At 40.4% G+C, this 20,335-nt stretch overlaps 2 protein-coding genes across 3 annotated transcripts in view; one reads left to right on the forward strand and one right to left on the reverse strand.

Moving 5' to 3' along the window:
• Positions 1-14,245, reverse strand: part of KIF9 (kinesin family member 9) — an 83,863-nt gene extending 69,618 nt beyond the window's left edge. Inside the window, exons 1-5 of the mRNA XM_069095913.1 lie at positions 14,033-14,245; positions 11,181-12,340; positions 9,636-9,733; positions 6,989-7,154; positions 2,066-2,172 (exon numbers count right to left, since the gene is read on the reverse strand). Coding sequence (XP_068952014.1) covers positions 2,066-2,172; positions 6,989-7,154; positions 9,636-9,733; positions 11,181-11,211 — 402 coding nt within the window. The 5' untranslated portion in view covers positions 11,212-12,340; positions 14,033-14,245. The remainder of the gene's footprint in view (positions 1-2,065; positions 2,173-6,988; positions 7,155-9,635; positions 9,734-11,180; positions 12,341-14,032) is intronic.
• Positions 14,246-14,358: 113 nt separating this feature from the next.
• The window catches only part of KLHL18 (kelch like family member 18), an 84,494-nt gene continuing 78,517 nt past the window's right edge, over positions 14,359-20,335 (forward strand). For both annotated transcript variants that reach the window (XM_069095915.1, XM_069095916.1), the window contains exon 1: positions 14,359-14,635. In XM_069095915.1, coding sequence (XP_068952016.1) covers positions 14,507-14,635 — 129 coding nt within the window. In that variant the 5' untranslated portion in view covers positions 14,359-14,506. The remainder of the gene's footprint in view (positions 14,636-20,335) is intronic.

Here is a 20,335-nt window from a genome sequence, read left to right on the forward strand (position 1 = left end):
TGGTTTGACATTTCCTTCTCCAGCTCATTTGACAGATGAGGAAACTAAGGCAAACAGGGTTAAGTGACTTGCCCAGAGTCACACAACTAGTAAGTGTTTGAGGCTGAATTTCAATTCAGGAAGATGGGTCTTCCTGACTACAGGCCTGGCATTCTGTGTGAAGCAATATGGTGAAGCAGCTTAGAGGACTGACTTGCAATCAGGAAGGCCTTTGTTCAAATTTGCCTTCTGACATTCATTAGCTATACGACCCTGAGAAAGTCATTGAACCAGGCTTTCAAGTGCTAATATAAATGTCAATTATTATTAGTCTTTGGAGATACAAAGATAAGATGACATATAGTCCCTACCCTCCAGGAATTTACATTATGAGGAAGGATATGAAATTTAAACATATAAAATAGGTTTAATGTTTAAAATACAAATATTTTAATATTTAACACAATATCTAACATAATATAAAATTTGTTGTTCAGTCATTTTTCAGTAGCGTCTGACTCTTCATAACCCCATTTTGGGGTTTTCTTGGCAAAGATACTGGAGTAGTTTGCCATTTCCTTCTCCAGCTCATTTTTACAGATGAGGAACTGAGGCAAACAGGGTTAAATGGCTTACCTAGGGTCACATAACTAATGAGTGTCTGAGGCTGGATTTGAATTCGGGAAGCTGAGTCTTCCTGGTTCCAAACCCAGTGCTCTATCATTCCACCTAGCTGCCCTAACATAAAATATATAAACCTAATATAACAAAACGTAAACTTTAATATGGGAATATAATTTTATAGTTTTTAAATAGTTGATATAATTTTATACTTTAACATAAAAATACAAACATAATAAAACCTAATTTGAAGGAATGGGCCTACGGGGAGTAGGAAAGGCTGTCTACATGGGTGGTCTAAGATAAGTCTTGAAAAAGCCATGGGAAGCCCTGAAGGAAGCGAAGGATTTGAAGAGCCGGGGGTAAAAATGGCACACATCCTAGGCACAGGGGAGAGCTGACAAAAGCCCAGTGTGAGCTGGAATGTGCCAGCAGGGAACAGCTAGGAGACCAGTTTGGCCAGAATGGAGAGTGTAGGAGAGGAAGGAATGGGAAACAAGACTGGAGCCAGTGCTTTAAGTGACAGCCTGAGGAACTGTATGTGATCCTAGAGGAAACAGGGAAGCTAGAAGAGCAGGAGTAACACTGTCAGATCTGTGCTACAGGAAGATTATTCTGGCAGCTGGGTGGGCAATGCATCAGATAGAGGAAAGGATGGAGGCTGGGACATAATTGAGAAGCTAGGATTGTGGGCTTTGTTGTTTGTTTTTGATACCTTTTGTTTCTTTATAGTATTCATATCTGACTACATGCCTCCTACTCAGCCAGTGAGCCATCCCTTGTAACAAAAACTAAGAAATAAAGAGGAAAAAGCATTCAAGCAAAACCAACCAACACATCAACCACTTCTGACAGCATGTACCGTATTACATGTATTTGTCCTCATCTTTGCAAAGAAAGGAAGGAGGTCTATGTTTTTCCAGCTCTCCTCCTGGGCCAAATGTGGTCACTACAATTACATGGCATTTACTTCAGTTTTTGTTTTACTATTTGCACTGTTGAAGTCACTGTTGTTCTCCTGAGCCTGGTTACTTCACTTGAGCAGTCCCTCCAAGCCCTCCTCTACCTTTAAGAATTCTTAATATTTGTCACTTCTTATAGGACTCTGGTGTTCCATGACATTTATGTACCACAATTGGTTTAGATGGCTCTCAATTGAGAGGCTCCCACCTTGTTTGTAGTTCTCTGTCTCTACAAAAAGTCCTGCTATGAATCTGATACATATACAGCTCTTTCTGTCTTTGACCTCTTTGTGGTCTTTGCCCAGCAATGGGATGTGTGGTCATCTTGTCTCTCCAACTAGACCACAAGCTCTTCCATGAGAGCAGGGACCACATTTTAGTCTTCTGTGTCCTCCACTGGGCAATGACAAGCTCACAGTAGGGCTTGGCAAACACTTGAGTGTGCAGAACCTGGAGAAAAGGCAATCTTGCCATTTCTCTTTCCAAACAGAAATTGGCCATACCTGCTGCAAAGCTCGAGGAAGGATACCTCGATGCTTGTAGTTTTCAGTTGTTCCAGTCATGGTATATGTCTTTCCTGCTCCTGTCTGCCCATAACACATGATTGTGCCTGGAAACATTTAAAAAACATTTGTGTAAAGATCAAGTAAAATATCTTCCCATAAAGACTTACATGAACTGATATGGAGTGGCGTGAGCAAAACCAGAAGAACATTATACACAGTAACAGCAACAAAAGAACTATGGAATCTGAATGCAGACTGAAGCATAGCTATTTTCACCTTTTTTTGTTTATTTTTTTCCTCTTGGTTTTTCTCTTTTGTTCTGACTCTTCTTTCACAACATGGGTAATGTAGAAGTATGTTTAATTTGATTGTACATGTACAACCTATATCGGAGTGCTTGCTAGTTTATTTTGCTTTTTTTTTGGAAGGCAATTGGGGTTAAGTAATTTGCCCAAGGTTACACGGCTAGTTTTTTTTGTGTGGGTAAGTGTCTAAGGCTGGAACCGAACTCAGGTCCTCTCGACTGACTCTGGGGCCGGCGCTTTACTCACTTCGCCACCTAGCCACCCCAAGGAACTCAAAATCTTATAAAAGTGAATGGTAAAAATTTTCTTTATGTGTAATTGGGAAAAAAATACTATTAAAAATAACTTCCCATAGAATGCAGACCTCTAGATACAGGAATTTCTGAAATGTTTTAACAAGGCAAATAAATCTAATATCATCCATTAAAGGCATATGATCAGAAACTAAAAAAAAAAACAAACAACCAAAAAAAACTACTTAATAGAAATTCCAAAGAAAAGGAAAACAATCTGTCCTATGGAGCATAAGAAAGGAGGTTATATGAGTTGATGAATAGGGAATTAGACAAACGAAGAATTCAATTGCCTTCCAGTGCCAGTTAGCCTGCCTGCACAATGAGAGAATCCTTAAGTTGGGTTTGGAAAAATGGCATTTTTCAGTGGAAAGATGGCTGGATTTGGAGTCAAAGGACCTGAGTTCAGATCCCAGTTCTGCCCATTATCTATATGACTGTGGGCAATCTAGTTCTTCTAGGACTTCTAAGGACGTTTTCTTGTCTATTAAAGGAGGGGTATTGGAGAGGTTGGGCTAGAGGAACATTCACCCCATTCCTGGACTCTTCCAGACTCTGCTCATTCTCTACCTTCTGCAGGAGGCCTTCGCAATTCCCCTATCCACTAAAGCCTTCCCCTCTAGGACCATCTTCTTTTTACTTGGTTTGTACCTTGTATATAACTATTTATTTATAGTTATCTCCTCCATTAGTATGCAAGCTCCTTGAGGGCAGGCACTGTTTTTCTGGGGATTTTTTGCCTTTCTTTGTATCTGCAACATTTAGCACAGTTCCTGTCACATAGGTAGCTGAGTCAGCATAGTGGATACAATGCTAGGCCTGGAGTCAGAAAGACCTGAGTTCAAATCTAGCCTCGGACACTTACTAGCTGAGTGCCCTTAGACAACTAACTTAACCTCTGTCAGCCTCAGTTTCCTTAACTGTAAAATGGGGATAATAATAGCTACTCCCTCCCAGGGATGTTGTTGAGGATCGAATGAAATAATATTTGTAAAGTGCTTAGCACAGTGCCTGGCATGTAGTAACCACTATATAAATGCCAGCTGTTATTACTGCTATTATTGGTAAGTGCTTAATAAATTCTTGTTTACTAGAATGATTGATCAGTCTATGATCCTATGATCTTTAAGATCTCTTCCCATTCTAGATGATGATCCTAAGACCTTGTGTGTAGCACTGACTCTAGCTATGACTTGAGGTAGTATTTCCCAGTCTATGAGTCATGAACCTCTTAGGGGTTGCAGAGTTATTATAAGGGGTCTATGAATCCATATGTGATTTAATAAATATGATGAACATAGCTTCTATAGACTAGATATAAAAAAGCATTAATTAAGCACTTACTATGTTCCTGGCACTGTGGTAAGACTGAAGAAATGATGTGTCACATTTATAAATATTCTTCAAATATGTGTAGATAGTATTATGATTAATAAATTACAAATCATGAAAGAGCATTACTGACTTTATGGTGATTTTGTTGTTATATATTTTCTCAAGCTACCAATATTATTAAAAAGAGGTTCTTATACTCAACAAAGTGTGAACCACTAATTTGTTGGGAAAGGCTAGTGAGATCATGAGTGTAAAATATGAAATACTTCTCCCTACAATACTTAAAATGTCCAACCAGCTTATTTGTCATCATTATTCAGAAAGGGAACTGATTCCCCAGGCTCCCAGTATTGGGGTCATCCTCTTTGGAAGGCTAAGCAGGCAGGAATGTATTCCCCTGAGGAGACAACAGAAATTCCAGGGCTCTTTTAGAGGAAATGGAAGTGGCCCTCTGAAGCTTATCAGATTCACAAAGGATGGAAGGATCTATCTTGGAAGGTCATTTTCCTTGTATAGTGAGCAAAGTTTAAAGGGAGGAGGTTTCACTGGGATCCTCTCTATGGCCCAAGATGGAAGGTAAAGGAGGATTATTGATTTTTTTTCCGTACCCATTTAAAATTATTTAAATTTGTTATCTTCTATTTTCATATTACCTTAATTTCTAATTATATCCTTTCCCTTCCCCAAATCCAGTGAGGCATCTCTTGTAAAAAGAAAAGAAAAAGAATGAAAAAAAAGCAGTTTAGCAAAACTAACTAACATATATATCATAGGATCATAACTCTAGAGCTGAGAGGGACCTCAAAGAACATCTAGTCTAACTCTTCCATTAAGGAAACTGAGTCCTAAGAAAGTTAAGTGACTTATCCAAAGTTACAGAGCAAGCATCTGAAGTGGGATTACATAATAAGAGTCTCATAATTCATGCAGTGTTCCACAGCCATAGTCCCTACCTCTGCAAAGATGAAGGAAGAGCATTTCCTCAACTCTTCTCCAGGGATAAGCTTGGTCATTATAATTATATTCTGTACTCTGGAGATTATGTCAAGTATCCTACCAGTAAGTCACTAATCATGCCAACATTTCCTTCCAGCTCTCACTATTTCTTAGTCTGGCAAACTTTGATCTGCATCCCTGGTGTGTGTTACCTGGAGCAGGTGAGAAACTTTCATATTCGTGTTAACATAATTTTTCTTGAGCAAACTATACAAAGAATCCCCCCTTCAATTATATTTCTTCTCCCTACCCTTTGGGTAGCCTCAGATTCTATGACCACAACAGGACTTCATCAGCCTGAACCTTGTCTTCTTTCTTCATCAGTTTTTTATCCATCAATCATCATCCAGATTTCCAGGCTAATGCTCTAAAGCAATCTGGATGGATTTATTATTATTGTTCAAGTATAACTTTACAGCAGAGATTTAATACTTCAACATTCTTGACCCAATTTCCTATGCTCTAAAACAGAGTTTATATAAAACTCAATATATACCAGACCATGATTTTGGCACTTTTTGTTGGCAGGAACACTAGTGTTTATCCAGAACAGAAGAGCATGACATGTTTTACCTTGGCTGAAAAATAAGGCCACTTAAGAATGGAGTATATGGCTAGTGGGCAAGATTCCTTCCTTGTATATTTTTGACTTCTCTAATGTCCTTTAATTTCCCTATGCTGCTATTCCTCTAGCTATAAGAGCTGAGGGCTATATTACCTCAAGGGAATAACAAAGATTAATGATTACAATAATGGTATAGTCCTATTATTCTCGAGATGATAATCATCATAATCTAAGTATTGTTTATTATTATGTACAACTGTTCTGAAATGGGAGAGATGAGACTGAGCCCACTAAAAAGTGAGGAAATTTAGTTGATGGGGCCTAGGCTATAAACTGCGTACCATTATGGTTCTCTAAATAGTAAATACTAGATAGTAAACTGGAGAAAGAAAACTCTTATTTTCCCAAGAAGGGTTTTCCCCCCTCATTTTGTTATAAAGGCTCTGCTTTTGTGTGTAGTACAAAAAACACAAATATATTTGAGTATTTATATTTAACCATGCTAATGAAATTCCTGGCAATAGTTCACACATCAAGAAGATATGACAAAATGATCGGACTTAATAAAAAAGTGTCATAAAGAATATTTTTCATACAGATTGTTGAGCACAAAAACCCTCTTTGCTTTACAAAGAATACTTCATTAAAAAGCCAGTCTTGAAATTTGTCCTAGAGTATGTGGTTTGAGCTCTGTCATGAATATTAAAAAGCAGATATTGACTCCTCCAGAGTGAATATATGTAACAAATGACCATATAAATTTGAGTAGAAATGCTATTGTTTTATCTATTTTGATGCTTAACTAACCTGCAATTTCATTAGTGTGGGTATTTTCTTCATCAGGGTAGATTGCAACTCTTTTGTAGTATAAATTATTTGAGAGTAGCTCTTGTCAAAAGTTCATTATCCTTTGTACAATACAAGTGACAAATCTCTCTGAACATAGCTCATTTGGTCCTTGGATAGTAGAAAACTGGTCTGTTACCTGGCTTGTACTGGAACTCTTCACGAGGAATAGGACTTGCCAGAGCTTATATTCTGCTGATTTCACCTTTGAGGAACTAGGGTCACTTTTGATTCTTCTAGGCATCAAATTAGGAACCTTAATTACCATAAGGATGTTGTTGGAAGAAATCATTAGCTTCTATAATTTAACTTACTTTCTTTTATTTTCATTTTTATTTTTTGCCTTTTGGAGGGCAATTGGGGTTAAGTAACTTGCCCAAGGTTACACGGCTAGTTTTTTTTTGTGTAGGTGTTAAGTGTCTGAGGCTGGAACCAAACTCCTCCTGACTCTGAGGTTGGCACTTTACTCACTGCGCCACCTAGCCACCCCAATTTAACTTACTTTCAACAGTTTCTATGTGTGGGGTGTTATACAAGTTCTTAAAATAAGAAAAATGCTAATTAACCAAAACTAATTTACCATTATAGCCATCCAGGGCTTGAGCAACCACTTCCTTAGCTACTGTATCGTAAACAGAATCCTGTGAGGCATCGTGAAGAACTCCATCCAATTTGAATGACCAGTCTGTCTGTTGGTTATTGACGATTCCTTTTCGGCCATCTTTCTTGATGTGAATATCAATACTCTAAAAATATCAAGTGGTTTCATGAAAAGAACTAAAATATATGATATGGATTTTACTCAAAAGTAGGGAGTGTGGTACTGTGGAAAGGATACCCACTCTGGAGTCAGAGGCACTGGGTTCAAATGCCACCTCTGATGCTTACTACTTTGTGTGACCATGGGCAAATCACCTCACTTTCCTAGGCCTCAGTTCCTTCATCTGAAAAATGAGGGGGTTGGTCTGTAATGGCCCCTGAGATCTCTGTCAGCTCTAAAACTATGATCCTAGAGAGGTATATTGTTACTTTTCCTCCCCATCTCCTAGGTTATCATAGCCTTAATTAATAATTTGTTCACAAACCACAGAGGAGGAGTTAGGGAAAGAAAAAGTTTCCTCAGTTAATTAAGTACATTCATCCCTTGGAAAGTCACTATAGGAATTTCTTACTAGCATGAACACTTAGAGAACAATTTTTTTTTTAAAGCAATCGGGGTTAAGTAACTTGCTCAAGGTTACATGGCCAGGTGTTTCTGGGTGGGTGCTAAGTGTCTGAGCCCGGGATTCGATCTCCAGGTCTTCTCAACACTGGAGCCGGTGCTCTTACTCTCTGTGCTACCTGGCCACCCCTGAGAACAATTTTAGATAATTTACTGTTTTTCATGTTTTCACTCCCTTAGGAGCAAAAGAGATCTGAAAAGAGTGAAGATAGATCTGACCAAAAGGATGCTTTATGTGATAAAATTATGTAGGTATCAAAGCTTGAATTTTTTTTTTTAAATAACGAGCAGATGTGAATTCTGACCCACTCTCAGTGGTCTTTAAAAGATCAGAAACAATAGAAGGGCTACCACAGGTCTGAGGAAAGGGAAATGTCTTGATTTTCAAAAATGGGAAGAAAAAGTAGTCTGCAAACAACAGACCGGTTAGCTTAACGTGGATTCCTGGCAAAATTCTAGACTGTCTTATGGAGATGGCCAGTGAAGATCTAAAGAAAAAACAAGCATAAAGCACCAACATGGCTTCACCACAAACAGGTCATGTCAAATTAACTTTATTTTCTTTTTTGACAGGGTTATTAAAAGGGTAAGTTGAGGGAATCTAGTGATATTATTTATTGAATTTTGGCAAAATATTTGATAAAGTTTCTCATACTATTCTTATGAAAAAGACAGAGACATTTGGGGGATATGATATAACTAATTGGATTCAGAACTGGATAAATGGCCAGATTCAACCAGTAGTCACTAATGGTTCAATGTTTACTTGGAAAGAAGTGTCCAGTGGAGTACCCTAGGAATTTGTGTATTATTTACCATTTTTCTTTATCACTGATTGGATTAAGATAATGAAGGGTATGCTTATTAAATCAATCATCCAAGTAATAAAAAAAGTATTTAATGCCTACTAAGTGCCAGAAAAGAACAGCTAACACACTGAATAACAGGATTCAAAATATCTAGGCTGGCTGGACCATTGAGTCAAATATTTGATGGAATTTGATAGAGATAAATATAAAATCTTATACGTGTTTAAAAAAAAGTCAGTTTTCCAAGTTCAAGATGAGAAAGACATGACTAGATGGCTATATGAAAAATGTTTGCAGGTTTTGGTGTAATGCAAGCTAAAATATGAGTTAAACATTTAATATGGAAGCTGAAAAAGCTAATATGATCTTAGTTGGCATTAAAGGAACATAAGAAAGTCTAAATCTTACTCTATTCTACTGGGCAGACCATAACCAGAGTATTGTGTTCAGTTCTGGGTACTACATTTTAGGAAGAATGCTGATGATCTAGAGAGTGTACAGAGTAGGGCAACCAGGATGGTGAAGAGCCTCAAGTTTCAGTCCATGTTTGGGTTAGTTGAAGGAAATAGGGATATTTAATCTGGAGAAGGGGACAAAACAGCTGTCTTAGAGTATCTGAAGAATTATCACTTACCTAGAGGTATTAAATTTGTTCCATTTGGGCCTTAGAGGACAGAATTTAGAGAAATGGCTAAAAGATGCAAAGAGGGAAATTTAGGTTTGGTCTAAGGAAATACTCCCTCACAATCAGATCTATACAAAAGTGCAATTGGCTGCCTTGGGAGACAGTGGATCCCCCTTTCATTTGAGGTCTTTAAGTAAAGGTTGGGTGACTACTTCTTAGATATGTTGTAGAGGGGATTTTTTCCAGGTATGGTTGAAATAGATGTCCATTAAAGTCCCTTCTAACTCTGAAATTCTGTGATTCTGTAATTTATGGATGCATTTTTTTTAATCTATAAAGATAGATCAAAGGAAAGGCCTTTGAGTTTTTTTCATCTATAAAGTGAAGTTAGATTAGCTAGCTATTCTCTAAAGCCCTTCTTGACTTTAAAATTCTATGGTAAAACTCCCACCTGGACTTCAAAGGGCTGTTCTGAAATAGTATGCAACTTGGATAACATGAGCCCCCGAATGGAAACTGTGCTCAGCTAAGAGAGGCCGGTGCAATTGTAGCCATTATAGATTATAGTTACCTTGTTGTCTTCTCCAAAGGTGATCATTTCATAAGCAAATTCATCTGTGGGTTTGACCCGTACATATGCATGCACTTTTTTTCGAGTTCCCATTTTTACTAAGGAGAAAAGAAAGGAATTTTCACTAGTATATTAAAAGATTTTTGGGGTGGCTAGGTGGCACAGTCAATAGAGCACCATCCCTGGAGTCAGGAGGACCTGAGTTCAAATCTGACCTCAGACACTTAACACAAAAAACTAGCCATGTGACCTTGGGCAAGTCACAATCCCAATTGCCCTGCCTTCCCCCTTCCAAAAAACAAAACAAAAAAATTTTTGGGTTTTTTTAATAGGTCCACTAAGTCTTTTTAATATGTGAAAATGATCTAATATTGGGGTAGATAAAAATTAAGGTTAATTAAATTCTATTTTCAGCTCCCCTGGGTCTTTAAAAAAAAATCACATTTTGCTTCAAACATTCAACTCTTTCACACCAGTAATTTCCTGGTGATGTTTTTTGGCTATGAATTATGGAAAACCTTGATCTCAGAAAAAAATAAACTTATGACCCAAAGAATAATAGTGGAGACAAATGTGTTACAATACATTATCAACAACCTGAGTACAACAGGCATAGAACTCATCACGTAGGCTATTGCATCTCAAAAAGGAAGCAGGACCGACCATAGAGCAAAGGCAAGAGATGACAGCTGGAGTGGTTGATTGGCACCTACATCCCAATATATTCAAAGAACTAAAGGAACGCCTCTGGAATGTTGGACTAGGTCTCTAGGAGGATTTATAAGAAAATCAGGAACAAGAATCATACAGAGTAAGAGTGTATGGAGGGGTTGCTATCTGTATAAGGAGAGGAGAGTGCCTACATCAGTGTTAATCACAGACTCATTGAAGCATTCCAAGTTTAACCTTTATAATTATTTTTTAAATAGAAGAAGTCCCAAATATTTGTTTTTCCAAATTAAGGGAAATTTAAAAGAAGATATCACATGTCTGATTTGCTTTGATCTGTGTGGTTGGTATGGTGAAGGAAAGAGGCTGTTTTTGGTTAAAGTATGAGCATTTTTGTCATCTAACCCTTTGGAGGTAATCATCATATTATCACAAGTTGACATTTATACTTTCCAAGTATATAAAGGGTCTCGTGGCATCATTTCAAAGGGGAGAAAAACCTAGATTGTACCCTTCTCTCGGAGCCTGGGTGATAATGTAGTTCTTTTGAAGGGCCCCAAGATCTCCAAGTGCCCAGAAGCCTATGGTGACTGCCAGCACAAGAAAGAACAAATCAATCATCTTCCACAATTCCCATTTCCTTCTCTGTCCTTCAGTCCTACTTGCTATGTTCCCCCTGTACAACGTGGTAGTGCCAACCTCACTCATATATACGGTCAACAAATTCCCCAAACAAAATGTCCTTCCTTGCCACTAACCCATATCGAGTCCTCCATACAACATGCACAGCCTTTGAGACTAACCCCACCTAGGACAACTCCTCTACCCAAGGCATCCCCTCATTATTGAGCTGATGCCGAGTTGTTTGGCACTTACTGATGCGTCGCTTGTCCTTACGTGGCTTCATTGGAATGTTCGGTCTCCCCAATCAGATATTAAGCTCCTTGAAGGCAGGGGCTGTGTCTTTTATTTCTTATGAATCCCTCCCCACAACGTCTAGTAATATGCTTAGCATACAGTAGGTGTTCAAAAAATGCTTGCTGGCAGTGATGACCATAGTTAGATGTCGGAGAGTAGCTGAGTCTCCATATTCACTTCCATCTTCTTATTTTACTAAGAGAGTGTTATTTCTCATGTAGAGATGTGTTCTCCTCTTCACTTTCTTCACATGCACGGGTTCACTCTCTCCACTTAGACCATTCTACCTGTTGAACCCTTGAACATTTCTCTTTCCAGAGACTTTTATGAAGACACCCAAAACTCCAAGTGGAGAAAACCTCCTCTTGTTTCAATAAGCTTTTTCTTTCAGTCTTTCATGCACATAGCAAAGTCTGGAAAGAACACTAGGTGTGTAGAATCTACTGTTGAGTCAATGTCTAGCATTTTCAGAAAGCTTGGGTTTAAGGTCCTTGGCTAAGACACAGACAGATGTGTGAACTTTGTCAAACCACATTAGTCTGTGCCCTCAGTTATCTCACCTATAGAATGAAATCAGACTAGATAACTTCTAAGGTCTCTTCTAACTTGAGCATTCTCTGAGTCATCCCTCCCTACCTTTATTATCTTTTATCAGTAGCCCCCCTCAATGTTAGGAACCCCTAATTTTTCCTTTCCTTGCTCTCTCTATAAGTATACTTCCTGGGTACTTCTCTGTATAGCATAACTGTATACAGAACAAGAAGTTGCTAAGTCCAAGGAATGCACAGGCTAGAACAATGGGCCGAAACTAAGAAGATAAATGCAAAATACTTAGTTTAAAAAAGCATTTCGTTTAAAAAAAAATCAACTGTACGTGTGCAGATAAGGGGAGGTGAGACTTTCATGTCAAAACAATCATTGGTGAGTTTAGTGCACTACACTGTGCTCAATGTAAGCCCCGTTCTGTTGCACATTTTGTTAATGACTTGGATGAAGGCACAGATGAGGTGAATCTGGAGAAGACATAAAGACGAGAGGGAGAGTTTGATGCTCTGGCTGACAAAACTGGGATCCAAGAAGATCTCCACGTGTTGAAGTGACAGGTTGGAGCTAACGAGCTGAAATTCAATAGGAGTGAGTGTAAATTCCTACACTTGGTTTAAAAAAAATCAATTTTACAAGTATAGGATGTGGAAGACATGCCTAGACAACAGCATGTATGAAAAAAGATTGTGGTTTTTTAGTAGTTTGGAAGTATAATAAAGTCAGTATTGAAATATAAAAGCATATATATATACATCTATCCATCCATCCATACATACATACATACATACAGACAGATATACAGACATACATACATAAACTTTTTTAAACCAGACCTATGATTACGTTGGTAGAGATCTCTACAATTTAGATTAGCATCTTCTCTTGAATTTGCAGTCTTAGTTTTTTGCCTGGAACATTGAGAAATATTAGTAGTATGTATCAGAAATGAAACCTAAACCCAGGTTTCTGACGATGAGGCCAGCTCTGTAACTCCTACATCAAGCTGCCTCTCTAATGTAATCTTAGGCTTCATTAATAGAAGTAGGGTATTTAGTAAAGGGGAGAGAATAATTCCAGCATCCTCTACCTTGGTCAGGTGACAAGTGGATTCATGTCTAGAAGGACATCATATTTAAGAACAAAATGAGCTATTGCATATTCAAAAGAGGATGAGCAGGTAGTAGGAAACTAGGACCCATGTTACATCAGGAAAAATGTAAAAAACAAAATCAAAATAAAAACCAAGTGGCTAAATGTTTGTTTTATCCTGGATAAGAACTGAGATAGCCTTGGACAGTCCACTTATTTGCTGTATAACCTGGGTTAAGTCACTTTTTTTTAAATCTCAGTTTTCCTCTATATAAAGTTATTGGTTGGCTTCAATGACCTCTAAGGTTCCTTCCAGCTAAAAATCTACAATCCTTACAACTGTGACATATTTATTCCTTATCAGTAAGGGAACATTTTTTGCTTCCTTCTGCAGAAGACCTTTATTCTTTTCAGTGAAGCAGGCATTCTTAACCTGGGGTCCATGAACTTGCTTTATTTTAATAACTATTTTACTATAATTGGTTTCCTTAGAAATCCTACATGTTTTATGTATTTAAAAACATTATTCTGAGAAGGGTTCCATGCCACAACACAGCACGGGTGCTGTGGAAAGAATGTTAGCCTCGGAGTCAGGGACCTGGGTTTGAATCTCAGCTCCAACACTTAACCGCCTGTGTGACTCTGGGCCTCAGTTTCCTCATTTATCATCAGGGGCAAATCATTCTTGCACTTCTTACGTCTCAGAATCAAGAGGGGAAGGCGACTAGTAAACGTCAAAGTACTATGGGAACCGGAGCTAGCAACTGCAGAGGCAGAGAAGAGCAAACCGGATCTAGAGTCGGAAGCAGGTTACAACACCAGCTCTCCTGTCTGCTGCCTGAAAGTCCCTCTCTGCGTCTGAGGGAGTTAGAGGGTCTCTCCAGTCCCTTCCAGCTCTGATAAGTCTGTGTTCTGCCGTTTTCCTCAGCTTTCACACTTATGATGGGTCACAGTTTGCCCACTGGGGATAGCCTCACTGTCCTCATCTGTACAGTGGGGGCAATCTACTCTCCTGACAGGTTTGCTGCGAGGAAAGAGCCTTGAAGCGCTCTAGAAATGGAGGTTATTTTTATTTTAGAGACCCCTCTCTCTTCTTCCTCCTCCTCCTGGGGGATAAGGGCCTGGCGCTGCTCTGGGCCTCTCGCACCCAGGCCTGCGTCCTCTCCCCTCCTTACCATTCACAGTCAGCTTCTCTACACCCCCGGAGGGCAGGGACCCCGCAAGGTCCGAGGGCGGCTACACCGGCAGAGGCAGCGGGAGCAGCAGCGACAGCGGCGGCACAGCGATCTGCAGCAAACCAGCCTGCTTCCAAGGCGGGAAACGGAATATTCAGCGCTCAGTGGCGCAGGAATGTGTATAACCGTCGCTATGGTGACGTGACGCCACATGGAATCTCTGGAAACACCCGAGGGGGAGGGAGGGGGCGGGGCATTGGTGGGCGAAAGAGGGGTGGGCGGGGCTTCCCGAGACCGGCCGAGAAGGAGGGCGGCTCAGAGCCGGAAATAAGACTTAGGTGTTTCCGGGAGGCGGAACTACGGCGGCCGCTCAGGGCCGCACCTGTCCTAAGCTGCCGGGCTGGTGCAGTTGGGTTACTGGAGAGGGAGACTCTTTGCCGCCGCGGTTGCGGCCGGCCTTGGGGGTGGGGGAAGATGGTGGAGGACGGAGTGGAGGAGCTGGAAGATCTTGTGCATTTTTCTGTGTCGGAGCTGCCGAGCCGGGGATACGGGGTGATGGAGGAAATCCGGCGCCAGGGGAAGCTGTGCGATGTGACCCTGAAGGTGCTGGGACTGGGGGGAGAGAAGAGAGGAATGGGAGAGAAAGGGGAAATGAGAGAGGAGAGAGACAGAGAGAAGGGAGAGATGGTGGAGCAAAGGGGAGAAATGGGGAGAGAGAGAGAAGGGGAAGGGAGAGATGGGAGAGGAAAGAGACAAGGGAGAGAGCAGAGGGAGAGAAGGAGGAAGAGAAGGGAGAAATGGGAGAGGAGAGTTGGGAGAGATGGGGAGGAGAGAGAAAGAAGGAAGAGGGAAGAGATGGGGAAGTGAGAAGAGAGAGGGATGGGAGGAGAGAGAAGGGAGAGATGGTGGAGCAAAGAGGGGAGAAATGGTGGAGAAAAAGAAGGAGAAGGGAGAAATGGGAGAGGAAGGAGACAAGGAGAGAGCAGAGGGAGAGAGGAGGAAGAGAAAGGAGAAATGGGGGAGGAGAGAGAAAGAGGGAAGAGATGGGGGAGGAGAGAATGGGGAAGTGAGAAGAGAGAGGGATGGGAGGACAGAGAAGGGAGAGATGGTGGAACAAAGGGGAGAAATGGTGGAGAGAGAGAGGAGGAGATTGGAGAGGAAGGAGACAAGGAAGAGCAGAGGGAGAGAAGGGGAGAAGGAGAAGGGAGAAATGGGGGAAAAGAGTTGGGAGAAATGAGAGAGGAGAAGGGAGAGGGAAGAAAGAGATGGGGGAGGAGAGAGAGAATGGGGGAGGTGAGAGGAGAAAAGGATGGGAGGAGAGAGAAGGAAGAGATGGAGAAAAGAGGCAGGAGAAATGGTGGAGAGAGAGAAGAAGAGGGAAAGATAGGTAGAAGAAAAGGAGAATGGGTAGAGAAGGGAGGGAAAGATGGGAGAGTTCAGAGAGAAAAGAGAGAAAGATGAGAAAGGGGAATTAAGAGAGCCAGGGAGGAGAAAAAGAAGGGGAAGTTAGAGAGGAGAAAGATGGGAGGAGAGGGACAGGATAGATGGTGGAAGAGAGAAGGGAGAGATGGTGGAGGAGAGAGATGGGAGTAGTGGTAGAGGAGAGAGAAGAGATGGGGAGGAGAAAGAAAAGAGAGATGGTAGAAGAGAGAGAGAATGAGAGAACAGAAGGAGAGAAGGGAGAGATGGGGAGGACAACAGAAGGGGAAGTCAGGAGAGGGAGAGATGGGAAGAGAAAGAATGGCAAGAGCGAAGAGAGCAGAGGGAAAGAAGGGAGGAGATAGGGAGGAGAAAGAAGGGGAAATAAGAGAGAAGGATAAGAGATGGAGAGGAGAGAGAAAGGGGAGAGATGGGGAGAAGAGAGTTGGGAGAAATGATAGAGGAGAGAGAGAAGGGGAAGATGAGAAAAAGATGGAAGAGATGGGGGAGACAGGAAGAGAAAAGGGAGAGATGGAGGGAGTGAAAAGGGAGAGCTGGAGAAGAAAGAGAAAAAAGATGGAAAAAGGAAACAAGAAAGAGAGAAGAGGAGGAGGAGAGAGATTGGAGAAGAAAGTGAAGGCGGAAACAAGGAAGAGAGATGAGAGAAGGGAGAAAGAAGGGGGAGATGTGAGGAAAGGAGAGGCAGATGGGAGAAATGGGAAGCAGATAAAGAAGGTGAGAAAAGGAAGAGAGATGGAGGAAAGGAGAGAGAAGGGGGGAAGAAAAGGAAGAGAAAGATGGGGAGGAGAAAGGAAAGGAGAAGAGAGATGGAAGAAAAGAGGAGGAGAAAAGTTAGAGGTGAAGAAAGGGGGAGAGGGGAAAGAGATGGGAGAGGAGAAAGAAGGGGGACAGAAGGGATAGATGTGAAGGATTGAGAGAGAATGGTGGAGAGAAAGAAGTGAGAGAAGATAGATGAGAGAGGACAGAGAGAAGGGAGAGACATGGACCAAGAAAGAGAAGAATGGAGGAGAGAGAAAAGGGATGGGGAAAAAGGGTGAAAGTTCTGAAGGTCTGGGTATGTGGGAGATAAAAAGAGGGGTCATTGAGCAGAGTGTCAGTGTGAGGGCTTTGGGTGGTATGCATTGGGCTTTGTGTCTGTGGGAAGAATCAAGGTTTGAGAGGACCAGGGAGAAGGGAGAATGCAGAAAGAAAAGAGAAAAGATATTGAGAGTTAAAGAAAGGGGAGAGGATGGTTAGGGGATAGTGCGAAATGTGATGTGAGGGAAAGACTGGGCTGGACTTTTGGTACAAAAAGAAGTTGTAAGAGAGAAAAACAGTGAGTGTCTTAGAGAAGAAAGGCGGGGAGGTGATGACATTATTGGGGGGAGAGAATGAGGGAAGGGAGGAGGTTTGGTCAGGAAGAGAGGCTGAATGTTACCTCCTAGAATCCCTTCAAAGCTTAGCTCAAGTGTTTCGCCTATATGAGAAGTTTCTTTTTTTATAAGTGCTTCTCCTGTATGAGGCCTGCCCTGATTCCTTCCAGCTACCATTCTGCACTCCTTCCCAATACTTTGTATTGTTTCTATATAATTTTTTACTCATTTATATACACTTGTTTTCCCTATAGAATGTAAGTTCCTTGAGGGCAAAGACTTTTATTTTTTGCTTGTTTGTTTATTGATTGATTAGGAGGGTCTGTATCAAATTAATTGCTATTGAGTTTGGGTCCCCTTTCTATAAAGAAGAGATAGATAGATATTTTTCACATATTTTAATGATATTGAGGGAGCCTTCTGTTTTCCTCTTTTAGTCAGTTCCCATGTAGAGCCAAGATGTTTAAAAAAAAACCCTCATCTAACCTACATTTAATTAGGAAAGCATGTTTTCTTAAAGGGGAGGAAGGTGGTATTCTTTTGGGGGGCTGGAGGACAGATTCAAGTGAAAGAAATTAAGCACATAGGGAGAACAATTGAAAGGTTTTGAGGCTGAGTGAATAATTTACATTTTGCCATGAAGAAGCAGAAGTTATTGGAGATATATAAAGAGTGGAGTTATGTGATTATGACAGGATGGACAAAGGAGATCACGGATATCTGGTGAAAAGAAACTGGTTACTCTCCTGGGATTGGGATACTTGGATCAGAGATTTGCCCATTACAATGAGGTAGGGGCAGGAGAAGAACTTCTCTTGGACATATTATGGAGGAGAAAAAAATTGTGGTTTCATTAACTTCTGAACAACATAGGAAAGAGAAAAGAATTAAAGTTGCTGCTTCTCTGTGACTCCTTGTTAGCCAGTAATATGAAGAATTTTTACCTGATGCGTAGGGTCTCCCAACAGCTTATCACTACCTTGCTTTTCCAGCCTTATATCAGTCTTCCCCTTCACTTATCACTATCCTTCAGCTAATGTGGACATTGCTCTGTTTCTGTCCTTTAATCTCATGTCTCTGTGCGTTTGCAATTGTGGCATATCCTACATCTTCTCCACTCACCTGTTGAATTCCTGCCTACACTTTAAAGGGCAGCCCAAATGCCATCTCTTACAGGAAGCTTTCCCCAAGCCTTCCCTTCACTTCCTCTTCTGCTGGCAAATCTTAGATTTCTCATCACTTTTGTCATCTCTCACACTTACCATCTAATATTGAGCATTATAGTTATCTATGTTTGTTTCCTTGTTCTTGGCTTGTCTTGAGGGCTGAGATCATATTTGCTTTAAACTTTGCATCTCTCCAGTGCTGTGTACACAGTGGGCACTTAGTAAATGTTTGTTGTATTTGTTAGATTTATAGTTGTTCCATGTAGTTACATTTAATATACATGTCATTCTCAGTCACTTGGAACTACTCTACTTTCCAAGGTCATAAACTCTGAAATTTCATTGTGATTATAGTCTCATCTGTTCTTTCCATCTAACTCACTGTCTCACCCCTAGTTTACCTGTTTTTTTTGGTTTTCTAATTCTTTGTTCACTTCTCCAGATCTATCACCCCAGGTCTCATTGTGAAGTTTGGATGCCATAGTTGGCCATTTCTACAATGTACTTGGAAGTGCCCTAGAATCCTCCCCTTGTCCTGGTGTGTTGGCCTTGCCACTCATCAATCTTGGACGTATGCCACTTTTTACCCATATTGCTTCTTGACCCAGGCTGCCAAATGTTATTGGATAAAGTCACGAAATCAGTATGACTCCACTAGCAATTCCTGCACACTTTTTCATTCAGTTCCTATTAGATTCCTGATCACCTGCCTCATCAAGTTCTAAACCTTTTCAGTTTTCTCAAGTTGTTTCACATTCTTTACTAAGAAGATAGAGGTGATATAACTTGGGCTGCCTCAGCTTACCTTCTTGCCATCTCTCTAAATTTCTGAATTTTACACATTCTCTCATCCTTCCTGTCTTTCTTCAAAAAATAACTGACCAACTTCCTTTCCAAGCTCAATTCCTCTACTTGTTTCCTTCATTGTATCTCTTCCTGCTCTTTCATATCCTTGTTTTCATTTATATATTCAACCTTATATCTTCAATTTCTCCTTCTTTATACTGTTTTCATAGCTTTTGCCTTTAGACATGTTCTGGTCTTCCCTTTCCTAAAAAAAAAAAAAAAACACCTTCCCTAGATAAGATTCTACTAACTTCTTAAGCTACCATCTTCTTTTTCCTCTTCCCAGAGCTCTTCAACTTACTAAAAGTATAGGCTACTGTCCCTCCTTCACTTCCTTTCATCATTTTCATACTTACACCCTTTGCACTCAGGCTTTTCCTCCAGCACTCTACTCAAACTTCTTCCAAAGTCACTCCTGATCTGTTGTACAAATCAAGCAGCCTTTTCTCAGTCCTCATCTTCTTTGATCTCTCTGCAGCATTTGATACTGTTGCTCTCTCCTCCTCACTTGGCTTTGGTAAGTGACAGTACTCTCTGCTTGTCTTTAACTATCCTTCTTATTTCTTTTCTTCTGAGTGTTGGCGTCCCCCAAGGTTCCTTTCTCACCTTTCTTCTTATTCTGTGTTCTTTCCCTTGGTGATTTCAAAACCTCTCATTTCTTCAGCTATCACCTCTGTATGAGAAATAATAGCAGCTGGCATTTATAGAGCACTTTAAGGTTTACAAAGTGTTGCTTTGTGTAATTTATCTTATTTGATCCTCACACCAACGCCTTGAGGTAGGTACTATGGGTATATTATTCCTACTCCTGCTTTAGAGATGGTGTTTGAAAGGAAGACTCAGAGAAATTTGACCCAGCCTTGAACACAGCCAGTAAGTGTCAAAGGTGTGACTTGAATCTTGTTCTCATGTAGGAGAGAAATTATTCCTGTTATTCTTCTTTGCCTCCAAAATGTTGCTTTTCCCCTGGGTTTCCCTGGGCCTTGGTCCACATTACCCTAGTGGGATATCTCTTATGTCTCATATTTGAACTTGGATGAAATACAGTATTGCAGTATTTCGTTTTGCCCACTGATGCTAGGTGCACAATTTCTCATCAGACTCACTTTAAGAGTAACATATTTGAGTCTGGAATCTTGTTCAGCTTTTTTTTATACTAAATTACTTGATGATGTAATTTTAGGTGGAGAAGGAAACAAAGTATTCTCCAGTAGGAATGTAATTGGAGGGCATGTTAACACATGCGATTTGTATACCATATACATTATCATATGGATTGTTACATCAGGAAACCCATTTGGAATTCACATAGTTATTTACTGATACTCTATTTGTAGGCTGTGCTGATTTGAGTATCCCCATGAAAATGCTATTAGCAATGGCGTCTTTTAACACAAGGGGCAAGAATTTGTTCAGATGTTCAGAAAGAAAAACCATTGTGTTTCAGAAGAAATGCTGAAATTCTTTTTTTTTCCTTTTTATTTATTGCTTTTTTAAAA

Source organism: Petaurus breviceps, unplaced genomic scaffold (assembly GCF_028583685.1).
Source record: "Petaurus breviceps papuanus isolate PSGF00001 unplaced genomic scaffold, PetGlider_PUasm1.0 227, whole genome shotgun sequence".
Classification (NCBI taxonomy): domain Eukaryota; kingdom Metazoa; phylum Chordata; class Mammalia; order Diprotodontia; family Petauridae; genus Petaurus; species Petaurus breviceps.